This window comes from Carassius auratus, chromosome 36, assembly GCF_003368295.1.
Source record: "Carassius auratus strain Wakin chromosome 36, ASM336829v1, whole genome shotgun sequence".
Lineage (NCBI taxonomy): Eukaryota > Metazoa > Chordata > Actinopteri > Cypriniformes > Cyprinidae > Carassius > Carassius auratus.
The window spans coordinates 12558808-12580710 of record NC_039278.1 but is presented as its reverse complement, the minus strand read 5'-3'; the positions used below and the strand labels follow the sequence as shown (position 1 = coordinate 12580710).

Below are 21903 nucleotides of genomic sequence, written 5' to 3'. Positions count from 1 at the left end.
GCCTATGATGCCTTAAAATGGTGCCTGGGTAGGCGGCTAACTAGCTTTTGGAGCAGTGCTTTAGTATCACTGTTACACTTTTACTAAAACATTTTTAAAGAATGTTTGACCAGACTTCAGTCGTAAAATACTTGCAAATTTCAGATTGGTATTCTGAATATTCTCAACTTATTCAACAACGTTTAATCTTATTTTGCAACTTCAAATAACAGTGATTTTCATATCATCCACCCACAAAACCCATCAAGATCAGAGTTTCACAATTTATTTTTTATATTAAGTTTATTTGACTAAATAATTTTTCTCTGTCAGGTAACTGGTGGACTCTCAACTATCTCTCAGGCAACTCACTCTGCCGCAGGAGCAGTTGTGTCCAAACCTCGTGAGATTGCCTCTCTCATCCGCAACAAGTTTGGAAGTGCAGACAACATCTCTGCTCTAAAAGACTCTCTGGAGGAACAACAAGGAGACGAGCCTGTAACAGGTACAGGGACAGCAGGCACTAGGACCCTAGGATCTGGGCAGCTGCAGTCCAGCCCAAAGTATGGCAGTGAGGACGACTGCTCCAGCGCTACGTCAGGGTCAGCAGGAGCAAATAGCACCACGGGGGCTCCTGGAGGCCCTCCGAGCTCAAAGGGTAATACACTGGAGCATGGCCAGAGCTCTGGCTTTGATGCACTGCTGCACGAGATCCAGGAACTGAAGGACAACCAGAGTCGGCTAGAAGAATCCTTCGAAAACCTTAAGAGCCACTATCAGAGAGACTACACAGAAATCATGCAGGCGCTGCAAGAGGAGAGATACAGGTGCATGTTACTATAGAAACAGATTCTGCTGGCACTGCTATGTGTTCTGTGTAGGTCTGCGTAGAGGTTTCACAGTCAAAACGGCATGCTGTTGAGAAAGTAATGAAGAGGACGACGATGTTCTAGTTGTCTGGCCTTTTTTAACTTTTTCTTCCTTTTTTTTTGTTGTTGTTGTATTATTTCATTTTATGTGTGCATGTGTTAGGTGTGAACGTCTAGAGGAGCAGTTGAATGATTTAACAGAGCTGCATCAAAATGAGATTCTCAACTTGAAGCAGGAGCTGGCCAGCATGGAGGAGAAAATTGCTTACCAGTCTTATGAACGAGCCAGAGACATACAGGTACTCATGTCCAACATTAGTGTTATTTTGTTATGATTTATATAGTATATATTCATAATTTAAATTAGATTTTATCAATATTATTATTTGATTTTTTTGAGTCCATTATCTCTGAAGCATATTTTGGGACTCTATCACTCGTATTCATTCACTGATTTTTACTGATAAAAAAAAAAAAAAAATCTTGGACCAGTCTTATAAAAATGGATTATTTAAAGATATTTCTACGATTTTTTTAAAAACAGTCTTATTTTAACTCTAAACTTCTAAGTGAAACAGGAGAATGTTAATGCTGAGTTTGATGGGAAAGAACATTAGCTGTTATCATAAACCAATTTTGTATCGATTTGACAGACATTTAGTCTTCTAATTTAGTTTTCCTAATGAAATCCATATGCAACCCACTCACAGTACTCTTTGAGGGCTTATTCTTAATGTGATGCAGATAAAATGTACATGTTCTGCTCTGTTACACTTTACTAGCATTTACGTCTTACATTAACTAGAATGTATGTTGTGTATCAGCTACATTTACTTCACATTTTCTCTCTCTTAAATAGATAGTTCAGCTATCAGATCTGAAACCTTTGCGTACACATATGATCATAACTCCATGCTGTACTAGTCTCCACTTGAAATAAAAGATTACATGTGTGGAGTAGGTCAGAGATTGCGACAAGGCAGCTTCACTCATAACACATTTCTCGTTCCCTTCCTGTAGGAGGCGCTGGAGGCCTGTCAAACGCGCATCTCTAAAATGGAGCTTCAGCAGCAGCATCAACAAGTGGTTCAGTTGGAAGGTTTGGAAAACGCCACCGCACGCACTTTACTTGGCAAACTCATCAATGTGCTGCTGGCCGTCATGGCGGTACTCCTAGTGTTCGTCTCAACGGTGGCAAACTGTGTAGTTCCGCTGATGAAAACACGTAGTCGTACGCTTTCAACATTGCTCCTTGTCATAATCATGGCTTTTCTGTGGCGGAATTGGGAAGCCATGTCGCAGTACCTGGACCAGTTTCTGCTGCACCCCAGATGACCTACAGGGTGCGCTGTGGTTGTCGTTTCATGAAGGGATTGGAGGTTGGGGACTTTTATTCAAAGATGGAGACTAACACTGCCTCAGTTGCACTTAGTATGAAGGGACGCGGCAAAAGAGTAGAGGACACTGACGAATCCTACAACCTCTTTATCTTGTTTCTTTAACAGGAGTGAATTTGTTTACATTTTGATCCTTTTTTGTCGACACAAATAGTATTGCTGAGTTTCCTTTTATTTGTTGTTGGAAATGATGCAAGCCATGTTTGTCCATTGTTCTCGTAATTATTATTGTTAGTATATACATTTATGCAATTTCCTGAGTGTTGCATTACATTGAATTGACTGGAGTGGTTTTAACGTGCACTGGATGGAGATGCTTCTCCTCATTTTTTTTTTATACCATATTAACTGCTCTCTTCCCTCCTAACGTCAAGCTGTTTCTTTAATTTCTCTTAATTTGTCTCTTCTACTGTTGTCTCACATCTCTAACTTGATTCATGTCCTGTGCTCATCACTTCACTCTTCCCACTTGAAACCATTTGCTGCTGTTTGGACTTCACTGCAGTTGTTGCTGAATGAAGGAAACGATGGATTTGTTGAAGAGGAGGCATCTGGAGTTTGATCAAATGGGCAGAGGAACACTCTGGACCCGAGTCGGCTCCTTTTCGTCTCCGGCCCCATGTCCTCAAAGAGGCACAGTCCTCTGGTATATGAACAGAACGAACATACTTGAAGAGCTAGAAATGCTCAAAGACTCTCAGTGCTTCCGTACTGTTTCTTATAGCGACAATGAAATAGTCCTTTTTAGTTTTATTTTTTATTTTTTAAAACTAAATTAATAAACACGCGGTTTTAAAAATGCAAAGTTGCATGACTGAATAATTGTGATTCAGAACGGTTCAAATGCACCAGGAGTGCAGCAATATTGTGCCTTCACTTTGCAGATCACAGGTTTTAAGTTTCCTCATGCATCCCCCATCACCCTCTTTTGGTTTTAGGAATGTTGATTTAGTAAAGTTCCCTTTTTGATATAGAGCTAAAATCATTTGTAAAATCACAGGTTTTGGGATAAGCAAGCTTTTTAATTGGAGCTAAAATGTTTATTCATTGTCATGTCAGGCAGAAAGGTAAGATGTCCAGTTCTTTAAAGTATGCAGGGTTTTTGATATACTTCTTCATATTAACATTTAGCATCTTTATCCTATTTGAAAGGTAATTTGTAAAACATTTTTGGAATAAGCAATATCATACAGTTTATCTTTTTATAAATTATTTTATCTTGGGACAGATGTTTTTATTTATATCAGGGCAAATTTGTTATAAAACTGTACTGCAGATAAATATATTGCAATATGTATTTGCTGAAAGGTTACAAAAACAATTTTTAACTGTTTCATTCTTGCTGAGTCGAGCCTGATTTTGCATTTATGCGGTTTGGCACATTCGGACTGTACAGCAATTTTTTGTTGATTTTGGGAACAATATAATTTTGGTCACTTGTTGATTTAGTAATTTATTGATTTTTAAGAGTGTATAAGAGTGAAAGTGTGACAGTTTGCAGTCCTGATATTAAAACAAAGGTATGTTAAACCTTGTGCATGTAACTGCAGGGCAAATTACAAAGATTACGCAATATTTTTACTCATCCGGGTCATAAAATGTTGAATAAATTAATGTACAGCTGTACTTCTTTTGTCACTTTATCAGCTGATGGCAAAATACCCGACATAGCACCTTGCATATGTGGGAGTTGCTTGTTTTAGTGATGATTCACATTTGAGTATGTTAAAAATGTCTCATGGATGTACTGAACAGTCATCCATACAGAATAACAACCAAAACTCGAAAATGAATTCTTATACTACATCCTTTAATGAGCATCTATTTTCATTTTGACTCCACCCTCCTTCTTTTAATTTGCACACAACAATTTCATTACATCACCATTGTGTGATGTAATATTTGCTCACATGGTTTGAAATCAGACTTGTTTGTACAGTATGCAGCATGACAAAGAAATCATACTTGGTGTCTCTGGAGATACTTTTAGCTATTTTTTCATGTAGAAAACATGAGACTAGAAACTGGCACAAAAGGATTTTTAATTCACCCCTCCACAAATTAGGTCCTTAAAAAGCTATACCTAAATCAAGAACAAATATCTGTTAGTGAGGTATGAAAACTTTGAATTAACTGTATTTTTTCAGGTATTTACTCTTGTTTAAATCACAAACTCACTTCATTTTGATCAGAAAACAAGACCTTTTAGTTTATCTTTGCAATAAATCTATAATCTTTAGACATTCTGCACTGAAACATCCTGAGAAGAAACATCACTTTTTGCATGGTAATCAGTAGGTACTGTAAAAGTTCTTTCAATATTCTATTTTATTTATGGAGATCTGTTATAAATAGTATTTTCAAACTTTCAAGTGTTGCTAATACATTATCTGCTCCTTAGTTACATTTACAGAACATATTGACCTATTGTATTCCCTATTATTGCGTACATTTTCTTTACTTGGTCTTAAAAATGTCTTTAAAAAGTAATTATATTTTACAATAATACAATGCAATTTTTCAACCATATACCATAGCAACTTTCTGAAATCTTGAAAAAACTAAAAAATATATTTTTTAAAACACTGTCTCTATTCTAATCTTAACTGTCTCTGATTTATGTTCTAAACATGGCAAACTTACCAGACTCGACCATGACCTCGTATGTTTTGCTCTTGATCTCTCCATTTAGCCCCAGTTTACTGCGGGCTCCTTTCAGGTCCTCCTCCTTCACAACTGGCCTCTTCTTCTTCTTAACCTCTGGCTGATGGAAATATCATTTCAAAAGAGAAATGCCTACATTTGTTAGCACTTAAATCATCACACACACACACACACACACACATATATATATATATATCTAATCTGCACATTGAACTGATATGTTCATACCTGAGACATTCTGTATGTCTGCAGTCTGGTTTCTGAACAAGCTGGCACGTTGCGTTCTTTGTCGTCTTTTATATCCTTGTTACTAGCTCAGTGTAACCCACCCTCCCCCTCTCTCTTCTCATTATATATTATAAGCTGTACAGTCAGTGTCAGAAAGCCTCTTTCGGAGCATGACTACTATGAACAGCTGAACACATTACAGACAAAACATCCTCACATCCCTCCTCATGGATCAGTGATGAGTAGATTAAAGAATATGTTTTTTTGCAGGCCAAACTTGTGAAAAAAATACGGTTTTTGACATCTGATACTCTCAACCTTATCTATTAATCAGGTTTGTTTAATAGCAGTAACTGATATAATTCAACATAGATCTGAATAATAATAATAATAAAAAAAACTCTTAGTTGTGACAAATGTGTGTAATGATTGATGTTAACATGCCACACAGATTATATAACCCAATCACTACACACTTTTCTGGGGTGGTGAGTCAGCCTGAATGAGCAGGGACCATCCTCATGCATGCACCAATAAAAATAGATATTCAGAAAGTTTTAATTTCATCATTGTGACTGTTCAAACATTTGGTCTCTTATGCTCACCAAGGCTGCATTAATATGATCCAAAATACAATAAAAACTGTAATGTTGTAAAATCAACCTACTGATCTGCTACTTAAAGTCTGTGTAAAGGCAACTCAGAGAATTGTTTCTAAGCATATTATAAGTAGGCTATTATAAATGTATTGCTGAAAACACGTTACAAAGACTTAGTATGTAGTACTGAATTGTAGAGTTTTATTATTTAAATATTAACTTTCAACATTGATAACAATTAGAAATGTTTCTTGAGCAGCAAATCAGTAAAATTTGGACGGTTTTCCAGGAGGAGATTAGAAAAATTTGTGTTTCACAGACGTACTTTACCATTTTAATAATAATAAAAGAAAAATCAGACAGGTAGTCTTGTCATGTTGGTCTGCTAAAGTAAATATGACAAATAATACCGTTTGTATTTTTCACAGTTAATTCTTTTTTTTTTTTAATCTACTTATGGCGAAAATAGTACAACAGTACTACATGTAATTTACTTGTGTCATTCCTTAAAAACATACATTCTCCACGGGATGGAGTCTGGAGCATTACCACATGCGTCATCATACTTTGCAATGGGGAATAGAATTACACAAGTAAAATGATGTTGTTTTATTTACTATTCCAGCATTTACATAAAATAAAAAACAAACTTTGAATGAGACATAGAGCTATTGTACTTTTTATAAATATATTCAGTACAAAAATGTCTCCCCATGTCTACCAATGAGCCGTTTGTGTCTGCAACCCAATTTTGCGTCACACTGGCATAAGCCGCCTACAACTGGTGAAGATCTGCCCCATTAGCTTGATGTAACTCAAGAATGTCTCAGCTATGTGGTAAACAATCTAATCTTTTTCCGTTGTTATCTGTAATAATGAACAATGGCAACTGAGCCACTTAAGACCTGCCTTTGTTTTATTTTTTAAGCGCGTTCCCTAAAAGTTTGTGCTAACAATTTTACATCAGACTGTTTATAAATGAGGGTCAATACAATGCAGGATTCATATCAAAGCTTTTAATTAACTGCCCGTGATCCGACTTCACATCCTGCTAAAGTTATTATCCGTCTGTCAGAAGCACTTGCTGTAAATGCACAGCTCTTTACTGGGAAGGGTGGAGCAGCAGCTCATTTGCACTTAAAGATACACACACAAAAATGTGTAGTTTATTTTATTTCAGCTTAAAAGGAGCGATTACGGCAAAATGGGACAAAATATTGATGAGCCATCCAGCCTGTAGCAAATCCATGTGTTTCTTAAAGATACATTTCCAGATTTTCTTCGATTGGATTGTTCTGAAAGAAGAAAGTCACACACACCTAGGATGCTTCGAGGGTGAGTAGCACATGGATGAATTGTCATTCTCGGGTGAATTAACCCTTTAAGTATTGTTGTCTTCAGAAGCTTCTGGGGCATTACATTAAAACCTTTCACAAAATGTGACAAAACTCTCCGCATTATTATTATTAAATAATAACAATGCATAATATAATATTAAAATATAAACAACTGTATTTTTTGAATTGTTGAACACTTACAAATATATTGAACAATTTCAGATTTTTTTTTTTTAGCTTATAAACTAGTAAAACTACTACACATTCTGGTCTGCTGAGTGACGTAGCGGCATAATGACGCAGGAATCATTTGAATCGGATCTTTCGAACCGATTCTTTGAAACAGACAGCTAAAAAGAACCCATTCGCGCCATAGAAAAGAGTCGGATTGCCAAACACTGAGCGAGCATAGCAAGCGATAGATATGGTGAAGAGGTGCGTTTTGGGTTGTTATCCGCACAAAACCTTGTTCCCTTTTCCCAAGCTACCGTGGTTGCGAGCCCGCTGGCTCGAATTTTTGCATTTTGAGGAAGGAGGAATATCAGAGAGTTCGCGTTTGTGTGCGAAGCATTTTGCCCGAGAATGCTTCACAAATTTACAGCAGTATGAAATGGGCTTCGCTGACTTTCTTAGTTTGATAGACATGGCTGTCCCGACGATATACACCGTTGGTTCGGCACCGACTGTGAAGGTAAGTAGTAGTAATGTCTGTAAAATAAACATAGCAGAAGAACCGCCCATGCGTCAACTTTGACCAGCCTGACTGACACATAAAACCACAAACCACGTTAACGTTAGTTTTATGCATTTAAAGGGACAGTTAACCGCAAAAATGTCAATTCTGTCATTATTTACTCACCTCATAATGTTCCAAGCATGTAAGGTATGGCTTTTTTCTTCAGTAAAACACAGTAGAAGATTGTTTGAAGAATGTTTGTACCAAACACCAAAATCAGTTTTCTTTACCATTGATTTCTATTTCATTGAAAAAAAATTAAAAAAGTTCTACTATGCTTCATAGAAGAAACAAAAGTCGATAATTCTGAAATTTAATGTACTACTAAAACAAAAATACAATGGTAGCGTGTTCAAATAACAGTACAGTAGTCTCTGTGAACAGGTTGTACTGGTAACATTAAAAAAACGTAGTCAGAATGTCCATAACAGAAGAGCTATACAAAGAATTTTTACATTGCTTTATTTCTGTACTGCTTTCCAACAGCCAATGACACGAGAGGTAGGCTGCCAATGTAATGCTCCAGTTCTGAAGAGTGTGGCGGTCCAAGCAGTGCGCACCCAAAAAAAGCCAAAACGGAGAAGTAAAGGTAGCATTTTTAGCTAAAAGTTTACTTGTGAGTTACCACATTTGTTTTGCTTCAACGGTTTGATTTTAATTTTTGTGTGGTTTAATAACAGCCATTCAGGTGAGACCTCTTGTGAGTCACTGTGCTAGTGTGTCCTGCTCCGATGAGGATTTTCCCGTCAAATCTGAATCTTCATTCACATTAACACCAATTAAAAGACCACGCATGGAGGATTCCCCAGAGGGGTGGCCATACAGCTCAGAAGAACCAACAGATGACACCCGCATACCTAATATAATTAAAGAAGATGACATAAAGTAAGTCTGTCCATGTTTCATTTGGGGTGTTGATCTGTAAACACCTACTTTTCATGTTTAAATCAAATCAAGAATATGACATCAAGAACTATAACAGTAACTTAATTAGTGTCCACAGCAATGCACAGAACTGTTCTGATTATAATAAGAGCATACAGAAATTGTTGTATGCCACTTTAAATGTTCAAGTTCTTTAAACTCAACTGTTATTCTGTTTTACATTTATTCGGATTCACAGTTTGTCAGCTAAAGTGGTGTTAATTAAAAATATTTATTTGATTCCCTTGTGATTTTGTAAGTTTAAACATACAAAGAAATGATGGGTCTGTAACTTTTATGGTAGGTTTATTTTAACTGATAGACACAGAATATCAACCAAAAAATCCAGAAAAAACTGTTCATATAAAGGTTAGAAATTGATTTGCATGTTAGTGAGTTAAATAAGTATTTGATCTCCTTCCAACCAGCAAGAATTCTGGCTCCCACAGATTGGTTATGTGCCCACATGGAACAAAGATTAGTCCTGACACTTTAAGAAGTTACTCCCAATGTCAGCTTTTTAGATGTATAAGACACCTGTCCACACAATCTGTATCTTCAATTCCAACCTCTCCAACCACCATGGGCAAGACCAAAGAACTGTCAAAGGATGTCAGAGACAAGATTGTAGATCTGATCAAGGCTTGAATGGGCTACAAGACCATCAGGAAGATGCTTGGTGAGGAGGAGACAACTCTTTGAACAATTATTCGTAAAAGGGCCTCAGTCTGAAGCTCCGTGCAAGATCTTGACTCATAGGGTGAGGATGATCACGAGAAAGGTGAGGGATCAGCCCCAAACTACACAGGATGAGCTTGTTAATGATCTTAAGGCAGTTGGGACCACAGTCACCAAGCAAAACATTGGTAACACACTATTCCGCAATGGACTGAAATCCTGCCCCAAGGTCCCCTGCACAAGAAGGCAGATGTACAGGCCCGTTTAAAGTTTGCCAAAGAACATCAAAATGATTCAGAGAAGACCAGAACTGAGCTCTTTGGCGTTAACTCGACTTGCCATGTTTGGAGGGAGAGAAAATGCTGACTATGACCCAAGAACACCATCCCTACAGTCAAGCACGGGGGTGGATACATTATGCTTTGGGGATGTTTTTCTGCTAAGGAAAAAGGACAAATTCACCGCATTGAGGGGCTAATGGATGGAGCAATGGCATGTACTGTAAAACCTTGGATGAGAACCACTTTCCCTCAGCCAGAACACTGAAGATGGGTCATGGATGGGTCTTCAAAGCACATTAAGGTAATTTAGTGGCCTAGCCAAACCTCAATCCTATAGAATATCTGTGGAGGGACCTGAAACTTTGAGTTGCCAATTGGCAGCCAAGAAACCTTAAGGATTTAGAGAGGATCTGTAAAGCGGAGTGGACCAAAATCCCTCCCGAGATGTGTGCAAACCTGGTTACCAACTACAGTCTTTCCTCTGTGCTTGCCAAGAAGTACTAAGTCATGTTTTGCTTGGAGATCAAATACTTATTTCACTCACTGAAATGCAAATAAATTTCTAACCTTTATATAATGTTTTTTTTTTCTGGATTTGTCAGTTGGTATTCTGTCTTTATATGTTAAAGGGGGGGGGGGGGTGAAATGCTATTTCATGCATACTGAGTTTTTTACACTGTTAAAGAGTTGGATTCCCATGCTAAACATGGACAAAGTTTCAAAAATTAAGTTGTACGTTTGAAGGAGTATTTCTGTTCCAAAAATACTCCTTCCGGTTTATCACAAGTTTCGGAAAGTTTTTTTCGAGTATGGCTCTGTGTGACGTTAGATGGAGCGGAATTTCCTTATATGGGTCTTAAGGGCACTTCTGCCGGAAGAGCGCGTGCTCCCGTATAGCAGAGCAATGAGAGCACAGGCATTCAGTGATCAGAGCGAGAGCGTCGCGAAATGTCACAAAAGGAGTGTGTTTTTGGTTGCCAGGGCAAGACAACCCTGCACAGATTACCAAAGAAAAAACAGCATTAAGGGACCAGTGGATGGAGTTTATTTTTACAGAGCATCAACAGAGTTGTGCAAGTGTTTGTGTTTGTTCCCTGCATTTCGAAGATGCTTGTTTTACAAACAAGGCCCAATTTGACGACGGATTTGCGTATCGTTTATTTCTTAAGGATGATGCAATCCCAACGAAAAAGGGTCACGATCGTGTGTTGGAACCGCAGGCGGTGAGTAAAACTGCTTCAAATATCTCTGCCTCCTTGTTAGTGCGTCCCCTCCCATCGGAGACCCGGGTTCGAGCCCCGCTCGGAGCGAGTCGTTGCTGCTGCTGCTCTCGTTCAGTTTCAGCCTCGGGATCTGATTCTGGATCATAAATAAATGGCTGAATCTGACTGTTATCCATGGTTTGTTTTGGGTGATGGTTTTTTCCTCACGGTAATGTCACAGCTTCCAAACGCTCTCTACGCAAAAGCCTGCTCGTGATTCTTTAGCTCCGCCCACACGTTACGCCTCCAGTCGGTCGTGTTTTTCCGGGAAAAATCGGTACAGATTATCTTTCTCTTATGAATATAATAAAACTAAAGACTTTTTGGAGTTATGAAGGATGCAGTACTACTCTATAGGTACTCAAGATTAACAGGAGATTGAGTGAAAACGAGCATTTCACCCCAACCCCTCCCCCCCCCCTAAAATAAACCCTACCATAAGTGGGCAAACTTACAAAATCAGCAGGGGGCCAAATATTTACCCTACTGTATGTATGAAAATCAGCAGGGGCCGTGTGTGTGTGTGTGTATGCATAAATACATATATATATATAAATATATATATATATATACAGGCTGTGAAATGTTGTGTAATAATAAAAACATACAAATAGCTATTTTTACACAGTTTATTGAAAAAGCATACATAAGTTCACAATTGTCAGTAAATCTTAACCATCTAATAATGTTGAGTACTTAACATCCCTATCCACATCCAATTTGTTTCATTCTCCACTAACTGTAACCAAAATTGATCTGTAAAAAGTCAGAATCAAACCCGGAGAGGTAAAGGCAGTTATATTTCCACCTAGACAAAATCCTTATAAGTAACCTTGTTGAATCCAGCAGGCCTGACCAGAAAGCCTGGTTTCAGTTCATCCCTGTAAAACACAAATGCATACCATGTGCAAATATAGTACTCCCATAAACTTGGTCCATTAAATATCAGGTTGACAAGACTAACAGTAAGACAACTGCTCCTGTACCCCAGTTACATTCACTCCAACTCTAAACCTACAGGCATCTTCCTTTTCACATTACATCCATCTTCAGAATAAAGATTACAAAGAATAATCTGACATATGCGGTCTCACGTTTAAGATTTTTGCAGAGAATACATGGTGCAAATTCATCATTCTCCAAGGATGTGTGCCTTAGTGTTGGAATAAAATCAAATGCTCCATAGAGCACAGAAGTGTGAGGGTGGATGAGAAAGCATTTGAAAGGGCCTGCTGGTTTGGTGTTTAGAGTTTGACAGTGTCTGAGTGGGAAATATTATATACAGGCAAAGGGTAATGCTTTGAAACCGAAAACTTGAAGGTGATACAGCAATGTAACATCAAACTGTGCAAGAGGTTACAGAAGCCATCCACACCAAACTAGAAACAAAAAGTTTAAAGACAGTTCACCCAAAAATGAAAAGCGTTGTGCACTCCTAATCGTGCTGTTCAAAAAAATGTATTACTTGTTCTTCTGTGAAACACAAAAATTTTGTCTTTGTCAGTGGGGTCCAATGGTTTTTTTGGACCGCAATGTTCTTCATAATGTTCTACTAAAGAATGAAAATCATACAAGTTTGGAAAAACATGAGGGCAAGTAAATGACTGAATTTTCATTTTTGGGTGAACTGTCCTTTTTAAGAGGCCACACAAACAACAATAAAGGTGACAAATAAATACAGGGGAGGAATTTATGTTAGAATACATAGAAACTGAATTGAGGCAGATACACATTGAAAAGCCAAAAAGGAAGACAAACCATTCCAGTCAGGGGTCTGAAACCTGAATTCATGTACCATCTTAAATCATCTGCTGCTGAATGGTTAAAAAAAAAAAACATTGAAAGCAGACTGTACCAACTGTATTACAATGCTGGCACATAACACTGCTGACCAATGTTATTCTGTAACATTTATTAGTAGATTCCTCATGGCTGACACACAAAACTCTCTGCCATAGCTACGCTCACAAACACGCTTTGGAACGAGCTTTGAGTGACCCTGAAAAGTTTATCCAAGTCAGTGTGACAAGTCACATGCATATAGTTAAAGGTACTTATTTGTGGTAAATCAGTAAGTTTTATTTTTTAAAAGGTTTTGAATTGTTTTGTGCTGTCCAAAGTCTTGGCAGATGCGAGGAGGAGATAGTTGTTGTATATCCACTGGAGAATCACATGTTCTTTCAGCATGACAACGGAGCCACAGCACAGAATTATGAATGAGCACAAAAAACCTTGACAGACTGAACATATTATGGTCTGCTCATCTCCGCTAAGCCAAAATCCTTTGACATAGGGTAGCAAAAAACCTTTTAGTGATGTCCGTACACTTCTCAAGTTTGTCTACTGGAGCACGAGTTAGCCTTCATGGTCCTCACTTTCTGATCGATGTTCAGGTAAATGAGGTGGGCTCATGAGAATGAGGGAGGCCTCAAGTCTTAAGTGATTTGAATTCAAACTTGAATACCAAGACGGTGCTTCTTTTTCTTAACAGGCTTGAGCCCTGTGAGTCTTCGTATATCGTCGTCACCATCTGAATCCTCCATTTCATCATCTGCAGAGAACAGAATCTGACCAGCACAGGAGGAAGAGAGCAAAGAGAAAAAGACTGTGTTCAACTAATCTTTTTTTTAAAACACAGATGATACTGACACTTCTAAAAAGTGTAATACACCTTGCAAAACTTTAATAAGTAGGCATTCTCCATTCCATTTTGTTTGAACTGCTCATGCCTTTGTCAGTGAGAAAGACTTGACTCTTCTGTAGTTACATTGTGTAATAAGACCAACGGGAAATGAACTATACTCTCATTCCGGCTTAATAATCAAGGAACTTTGCTGATGTACCATGGGTCCAACAGGCGCAATGATATTATGCAGTGCCTGAAAATAGTCCCCAGCCTGGTAACCATGGTTCAGCAGCAAAGTTACTTGATTATTAAGCCGGAATGAGAGCATAGTTAATTTCCCGTTGGTCTTATTACACAATGTAACTACAGAAGAGTCAAGTTTTAAATAGGAAAAATACTGAAACCCTTTGGTCATTTTTGAGTGAGATGCTAATGGTCTAATCAGATTCAACGATCTATGCTGAGCTGCAGCTTAAGTGCTACCGCCAGACCCGGAGATCAGATGAATGGATTAGAAAATGGTAAAACTCAACTGTTTAACTAGGGGAGTTGGAAAATGAGCATATTTTCAAAATAGGGTTAGAGTGCTGCTTCTTTAGATTGTAAACTCACTGTGACTTATCATTGTTACACATACTTCCAGTCTGAAGTGTTGGGAAAGGAGCTGTCATGCACCTGTAATGGTAATGCAGATGTACTGAGAAAAAAAATAAAAAATAAAGCGGATGTCCCATCTAGGACTTGGGTAGAGGGATGATTTTGAATATAACACTGTAGGTCAAGAGAAAGCCTAAAATATGAATTCTGTCATGTTTAATGGTTGTTTAAGGAGCAGCAAAAGTGTGTTGCCAAATCAAGTCTATGTCTAGATTCAGATCTCCAATGTTTAGACTCTGTTGATTGTTTTGATAGTGTTTCATACATTCAATGAACTATTAAATGTTATTTATGATATTGGTTATGATTTTCTTTTTTGGAGATATGTTTTATTCTGTGGTTTAAACATACAAATAATCTAATTCTAATCAAAATGTTAACACAAACTATTATTTAATTAATTAGGGGCCAAGTCACAATTGAAGTTTAGTTTTTCTTCTTCCTATAAGGGAGTCTATGCCAGCCACATGAAAGAGACATGAGACAATTATGAAATGTGGCACAATAGTAGAGATGGTAATGAACTGTGATTTGACCAATTTTTACTCTATAGCACCACCACTGGTTAAAAAGAATCACTTTTCTAAAGCGCATCACTTTTGAACCATTTGTTCTTGAAAAATTAAGCTTAGTTCATCTGATTACTCTCCTCATTCTGATCACATTCAGTAGCGTGTGTGCATGCGTGCGTGTGGGTGTGGGTGTGTGTGCGCTCACGTGCTCATTCCCACACTGATGAATGAGCATCAACTGAGCGGCACATTCTGCTAAGCCACAGGCCCTGAATCTTTCAGGTCGGGGGTTCGAATCCCATGTGGAACATTTTCAGACCCAATGGTACTGTGGCATTATGCAGAAATTGCTTCTGTTGCAGGCATTTAACCTAAGAATGATCTCATCTGATATCTAGATAGATGGAGAGCTAATTATTGGATGGATGGATAGATAGATAGATGCAAGCAGGCAGGTAGGTAGGTTGCGTAGCTATCTTAGAACCGTATAACAGCTTGCAGTTCTTTTTCAATTATATTTTAATCCATAAATAGCCCTAGTAATAATTATTCTCCCATTCTGCTGTTATTTAAATTGATTCAGTAAGAGTAACTTACTTCTGATTCAAAGTCATCATGCGACAGTGCCCGTCTATAGCGCACTTTGCTGCTGCCTCGAGGGTCGTCTTCTGCTTCTCTCTCCTCCAATTTGGCTTTTGTTCTGCCCTTCCTCATTATAAAGTTATCTACCACCCAGAACATCAGAGCCTGGATACACACACAAACAGGGCCAAACATTTAGACATAAACATGTGTTACAACAATGACAGAACCACCAGTCATACAGATTTATATAGATGATTTAGAGCATGCAAGCCACATTTTCTCTACATAAGAAACAAGCAGTGAAAAAATACAGATAGTTATGTACAAATACATATACAAATAACTATATTAAAAATGCAAAAAAATTATGTAAAGAAGCAATTATACCATCATTCAAAAGTTTGAGGTCAGTAAGATATATATATATTTTAAAGTAATACTTTTATTCAGCAAGAATGCTTTAGATTGATCAAAAGTGATATTAAATAAGATTTATGATGTTACTAAATATTTATATTTTAAAAGCTTTTTAAACAATGTATCTCCTGCAAACTGTTTTCAACATTAATAATAAGGTTTCTTGATAAAAACTGCATATTACAATGATTTCTGAAGGATCATGTTACACTGAAGACTGGAGTAATCTGGCTACTGAAAATTCAATTTTTATATATTTTTATATATTTGATTAAAACAAAACCGTTATTTTAAAAACGTATAACATTTCACAACATTACGGCTTTACAGAATTTTGATTAAAAAAATGCCGTCTCAGTAAGCACAAGATACTTAAAGGGTTGTCACTTACATTCACAAAAAACGGGACAATTAGCATGACGATAGCTAACTCCAGATGCGGGTCTGTTATGGGGTTGAGCGTAGCCAGCTGTCCAACACACAAAGAACTAATACATCAATCCAAAACATTTAAAACTACCATAATTTAATGACAGTTTTCAATTTTGGGTGGAACATTTTCTTAACTGCAAATTAGTAAAGCAGTATTATAAAGATAACAAGATGATAATAAATCTCCAAACATGTCAGTAAGTTCAGATCATGAACCACAAACCACATTTAAAACATCCTGACTGACTGACCTTCTTCCACTGAGGGAGGAGGAGGACAAACATGATCATGACCTTCTCAAACATCATGATGAGTATGTAGAGAGCACACTGACCCGCCCAGGCACTGCACTGAACCGGCTCACCTACATGCAAACAGTAGAAATACGACACTTGAAAATTCTTAACCAGGGGGCATTATTTGGTAAATCACAAAAAAATCACATGGTCTTTGAATATTGTTATGGGGGGGCCCTGGCCTCGAGTGAGAAAGGTTAAGAATCACTGCTAGAAAATATAATTTCTTGTTCATCAAACATCATAAGTGGTATCTTTCACTGCCTGTGAGATCCCACAACCCTTTATATGCAGTTGTTGACACATTTACATCAAGAAGCTCAGTGGATGGGTCTAGTGCTATCAACTGATGTTAAGGCTCATACCATACTCTCCAAAACGCAGTGAATCCCACTGTCTCCATTCAACCACAGCGCTAACAGCCTTCACGCCGCCATAGATCACCAGCATGCCCAGAGTCGCATCCAAAAGGAAGTTGATCAGGTATCTATGAAAAATGACAAGGAGTTGGTCGCTAAACAATAATGTGGATAAATATGTAAAAATCACAGACACAGATGGGAAATACAACGATGTGGGGGAAACACTGAAACAACGACGCACACACAGACTCACAGTGAACATGGGTCGTCCTCTGTGTGATCGGACAGGTAGACATTGGCAAAGTGAATGAACAGCATCCCTATGGCCTGTTTGGAGGTGTCCAGAAACCTGAGAGAGGTGAAGGGGAAAAGGGAGGAGACTGGGTTAGAACTCACCGTTAAGTCAAAAGGGGAACGGGGCTACAGAGGACCGCCAGACCGATCTCAGGTCAGTGGAGTGCTGTATTGACCGTGCATGCGTTTAAGAATTTAGTGCTTGCTAATGATATAAAATGGCACTTTACCAGATTTCCCAGGGTCTCCGCTCGTGCTTGGGCTCCCTGAAGCGTTTCACTGTGGAAAGGTAACAGAAGCTTTCACATTAGTAGAAGGGGTGGGGGTGATCAATAATGTCTGCCGCTTGGGGGTAGTGCTGATGCAAAAAACTCTTTCCTTGCTCTTTCAGATACAGTGATATGAAAACACTGAGGTCAATAAATGATACATGAGATTAACATTTCAAAAGAGGAAGAGCTGAATGAGGAACTGCTTCATCACGGGTGTAAAGTGTTTTCTGCACTCGCATGCAAAACACAATCTGTAACTGAAATATTCATAACAAGGCTTTTTTACCCAAATAAATACTAATAAAGGATTGCACCATACTACATAAGGGTTTTTTCCCCATTCGTTTAATATGCCAGTTTATAAAATTTTTATACAATATATTTTTGTTACTTTATATCTCCATCAAAATACAATCAAAATATCTAAATTAAAGAAATTTAAAACCACAGAAGATGTGTACTGAATGTATGGTGATCTGCATTTTTATGTTTCAGAATTTTTTGATTCCGTCTACAAAATCACTGTAAACAAAGAGGATAGTAATAAAGATAAAAACAAATAGAATTGCTGGCAGTGTTTTTAAAGAAGTAAGTGAGGACTGCTGATTTTTGGGCTGTGGAAACCACTAGTGCAGTCACCCTAGTTGCCAAACGTGACCCAATGGTTCACAGAAATAAAGGGCAGCCTGTTTCACACAATGGCTGTTTGTTTGTGTACAGCTATTAACTATGTGTTTCCTGAACACAATCTCTTACTCTTTTACATTTACTGCTCACATAACCACTGAGAGATGACACACAACTTACAATTTCACACATCTCATATAGTGTGAATCTGCGTCTTATTCAGCTCGTCTGCGGTTTCGATCAGATATGTTTTATGTAGAATTGTTTCACAAAACTAAAGTCAGACCATTCTGTTTTTGCATCAAATTTCTAAATTATGCAGTCTAATTTAGATTAAAAACTACTCATGCTGCATGTATGCTGTATCTTTGTATCATTATTAAAATCCAGTGGTTGCCTCTAATTTTAAATGGAAAGAGCCCAGGCAAAGCCTTAGTTTGTTCACATCAAGAGACTTCGTTTATTTGTTACCTGTTCGATGTGGGTTTGGTTTTAAAATTTAAACATTAAGTTCTGTTCCATTTCAATTTCACAAAGAAATGTGCAGCAATAGCCTAATCAAATGACACCTTTTCATTTACTGTATAATGTCTTCCATCTCATTTTGTAAAAAAAAAATATTTAAAAAACTGGAATTGTGAAATCTAAATCGTAAAACGAATCGAATCGTGAGTTGAGTGAATCATTACATCCCTAGTAAACATTGACAAGTAGTAAAAACTTTGAAGCATGCTTTATTAAAGTCTATTCTTTCATTTTTTTTTTTAATGAGAAGTGTGGTTTAAACTTGGACTTTTATAATACCGTTTTTTTTTTTGGTTTTTTTTTCTTCATCATTCTTGGTAGTATTGTTTCGTTCCACTTTTGGTGCATAAACATTATATCAAACATTTATTGAACTCTTGTTATCCTTTTATCATGGAAAATTATATCAAAATAATTACCATTATAATTTTATCATACAGACCTAATTTATAGTCATCATTCTTGCTCATCATTCCTTCCTGACACAGAATCTTTCTTGTCAGTGAGACAAGCCCAAAGACCAGGGGTCTGTAAATGACCTACACAACAAACCATGTGCTTTATTTAAAGTACTCTTTAAGGCTGACAGTGGTGAGCATGCATGGCACTCCATGATTCACTAACACGCCTTGACCTGCCTGTTTTTAAGACCAAACCATTCAATAAGTCTACCAGAACTGATCAAGTCCCTTAAATGTTGCTATAAAATAGAACTACAGACAGACAGATATTTTCTTCTATATTATGACGTATACTTCAGTGTAACAGATTATCGATTATCAACTTGGTCCAATGCATCATTGTTAATAAGATTTTAGATTATGTCGTTTTTCTTAAAAGCAGAGACAGGTGGATGCAAGTTTAAGTGGACTAAATGATTGGACAAGTCCTGAATATATCACCAAAGAGAAGTCTGTCGTTCTCACGGGAAGGTGTAGTTATGACATTTTGCTTAAATATTAGGAGGGCAAGAATATTTTATTTAGCCTAAAAAAACTTTATAAAAACTCACAATATATATTTAGGAAACAGATAGGGTGACTTTTCGTTTCATAGAGACTTTAAAGGAATAGCTCATAAAAAAATTTGCCTAAAGTCAAATGTACTCACTCTCACGCCATCCAAGATGTAGCCGAGCTTGCCATCAGAACGAGAGTACAAAATAGCTGATAACACCATCACAATATTCCATTGATGAATATGTTTATTATAAACATGCAGCTTTTCACTCCCAAAATGTTAATTGATGGACTGGATTATTGTGATGTTTTTAATCAACTGTTTGGACTCTCATTTTGATGGCACCCATCCACTGCAGAGGATCCACTGGTTAGCAAGTAATGCTAAATTATTCTAAATCTGTTCCGATCAAGCAACAAACTAATCTATTTAGATGGCTTGAGGACAAGTACATTTTCAGCAATTTTTCACTTTTTAAATCAACAACTCCATTAATAAAGGCAGCTGCCCTCTCTATACTTACACATAAGGGTACTGAAGGCCACCACTCCCAGCAGGCCCTGCAGGAAGATGCCAAACGAGTTCATGAAGTCCCCTCTGGAGCAGCCCTGGGCATCAGAATCCGAGGGTGAGGAGTTGGAGGATGCAGACGGCACACTGACCCCAACATCCGCCATTGCGCAACACTTAAGAGGATCTCGAGTGTTTAGAAAAGCCACAAAGTATCAGTCTAGGACGGCGACGCAGCTAAGGTACATAATGAAGACTCTCCTATGAGCCTCCAGTCACGGTTATTGAAGCGCAGACTTTAAGTGATACATATTGGACCTCGATGAAGCCATCCAGTTGGGAGCTACCTATTATCTGTCAGCAGGTTGTGCTGTAAAAACATCTCCTTCAGCATCGAGTAAACATGCTATGGACTTTAACGGTAGCTGGCGGCTGATGCTCTCGATACTACAACACCATTCAGTCTATGTAACGTTACATACACGTTGTCATGGAGACATTTATCGGTTATATTATTATAGAGCGCGTGCTGTTAGCCGCTAAAATTCAAATCAAAACTTGTGGCCTTGTGGTTAAATTAAAGCAGTTAAACTTTTACAGTTGAATAAGGTCAAAAAGTATTTTGTTAAAAACGTCACTTCCTTTCGTAACTCGTTTAGAAAGGCAAATAATAGGCAGCTCTTTGAGTAACGTGGTTCTGCTGTTTTTAGCGAGTCTAGTCTGGCGCTTCCTGCTAGCAAACCAGCTGAGGAAAAAACTGCCACCGCTGCTTCCAGGAGACGAGTTGATTCTAAATATGCGCAGATTCAGGAAGGTCTGTGTCCAAACTAGTCACATTTACCACGTATCCGGTAAATACGCATATTATCCGTAATGGCAGGAGACTTCCTTTTCCAATGTATTCAGGTGCCGTTTACACTCATTACGCGACGATCTACTTCGTCATCACTGTCACGTCCATAGACGTCACGTCGTACTAAAGCATGATGGGATATGTAGTTCTTGGAGATTCCTCGTCGCAGCAGGTGCAATTCACGAAATTCTAATAAATAAAAAAGGTGCGTACCAATTCGTAAAGTACTCGGTGCTGTTTTGTAGTATAAATGGCTGAACTAGTGTGTTCACACTGAAAAGTCGAAAAAGGAAAGTTGCAATACCCAGATGATGCACTCAAATAACCAAAAAATAAAAAACAAATTTGTGTGGATTGTTCGACACTTCATGCACTCAGCTGATGCATCTCTGATTATGCAGCATGAGAGGAGGGTCTGATAGTGCATAATTTTCTATAATGCATTTGTTTATTCCCATGATGAATAAATCTGAGTGCCATTGGTCACACTTGTGAGCTGGAATTAAAATGGACCGGTTGCTTGAAAAGATTGAATAGAAAGTGGCAAACAATACATTAGTATAATCAAATTTACACCACTGTTCAAAAGAAATTGCTTTTATTTAGCATGAATGCATTAAATTGATCAAAAAACAGTAAATACATATTAGATTTATATTTAAAATATAATATATATTTCAAACTTCCTGTTAATCAGATAACCCTGAAAACCAATAACTAAGTAATAAGAAGAAAGGTTTCATGAGCATCAAATATTGTATTAGAATGATTTTTGAATAGTCATGTGACACTGAAGACTGAAAAAGTGAAAGTGAAGTGATGTGTGGCCATGTACGGTGACCATACTCGCAAGTTGTGCTCTGCATTTAACCCATACAATTGCACATACGCATACACTAGTGAACACACACCCGGAGCAGTGGGCAGCCATGTGCTGCGGCGCCCAGGGAGCAGTTGGGGATTCAGTGCCTTGCTCAGGGGACTCACCTTAGTCGTAGTATTGAAGGTGGAAAAGAGCACT

At 37.7% G+C, this 21903-nt stretch overlaps 3 protein-coding genes across 4 annotated transcripts; 2 read left to right on the top strand and 1 right to left on the bottom strand.

Moving 5' to 3' along the window:
• Positions 1–294: 294 nt before the first annotated feature.
• LOC113055282 (transmembrane and coiled-coil domains protein 1-like) lies at positions 295–3868 on the top strand (the record flags this gene model as incomplete). The annotated part of the gene is made up of 3 exons (XM_026221463.1): positions 295–806; positions 1012–1147; positions 1869–3868. Coding segments are annotated over 3 exons (963 nt in total), but the record flags the coding sequence as incomplete, so codon positions are not given.
• A 3549-nt stretch (positions 3869–7417) lies between these two features.
• On the top strand, positions 7418–14290 carry LOC113055281 (uncharacterized). Of its 2 annotated transcripts, none has more exons than XM_026221462.1 (4): positions 7418–7764; positions 8296–8398; positions 8490–8694; positions 13446–14290. In XM_026221462.1, the coding sequence occupies exons 1-4, from the start codon at positions 7498–7500 to the stop codon at positions 13486–13488; spliced, it is 618 nt and encodes a 205-aa protein (XP_026077247.1). In that variant the 5' UTR covers positions 7418–7497; the 3' UTR covers positions 13489–14290. The 2 variants fall into 2 exon arrangements, with proteins under 2 accessions (XP_026077247.1, XP_026077246.1); XM_026221461.1 differs by lacking the exon at positions 13446–14290 and adding an exon at positions 9162–10269.
• LOC113055280 (store-operated calcium entry regulator STIMATE-like) lies at positions 11570–21028 on the bottom strand. The gene is made up of 8 exons (XM_026221460.1): positions 20043–21028; positions 17366–17414; positions 17095–17190; positions 16845–16966; positions 16435–16547; positions 16143–16220; positions 15347–15496; positions 11570–13521 (listed from the first exon to the last, which is right to left on the bottom strand). The coding sequence occupies exons 1-8, from the start codon at positions 20194–20196 to the stop codon at positions 13405–13407; spliced, it is 879 nt and encodes a 292-aa protein (XP_026077245.1). The 5' UTR covers positions 20197–21028; the 3' UTR covers positions 11570–13404.
• Between the last annotated feature and the right edge of the window lie 875 nt (positions 21029–21903).

What these genes read in the sequence shown, in the direction of transcription:
- LOC113055281 (XM_026221461.1), top strand. Translation starts at nt 7,498, where the DNA reads ATGGTGAAGAGGTGCGTTTTGGGTTGTTATCCGCACAAAACCTTGTTC. An exon ending in GCCAAAACGGAGAAGTAAAG is followed by an intron (nt 8,399 to 8,489) that starts GTAGCATTTTTA and finishes GTTTAATAACAG; the next exon opens with CCATTCAGGTGAGACCTCTT. An exon ending in ATTAAAGAAGATGACATAAA is followed by an intron (nt 8,695 to 9,161) that starts GTAAGTCTGTCC and finishes CCTTCCAACCAG; the next exon opens with CAAGAATTCTGGCTCCCACA.
- LOC113055280 (XM_026221460.1), bottom strand. Translation starts at nt 20,196, where the DNA reads ATGGCGGATGTTGGGGTCAGTGTGCCGTCTGCATCCTCCAACTCCTCA. An exon ending in TTGTCCCGTTTTTTGTGAAT is followed by an intron (nt 15,497 to 16,142) that starts GTAAGTGACAAC and finishes GTGTGTATCCAG; the next exon opens with GCTCTGATGTTCTGGGTGGT. An exon ending in ATGATGACTTTGAATCAGAA is followed by an intron (nt 13,522 to 15,346) that starts GTAAGTTACTCT and finishes TGTGCTGGTCAG; the next exon opens with ATTCTGTTCTCTGCAGATGA.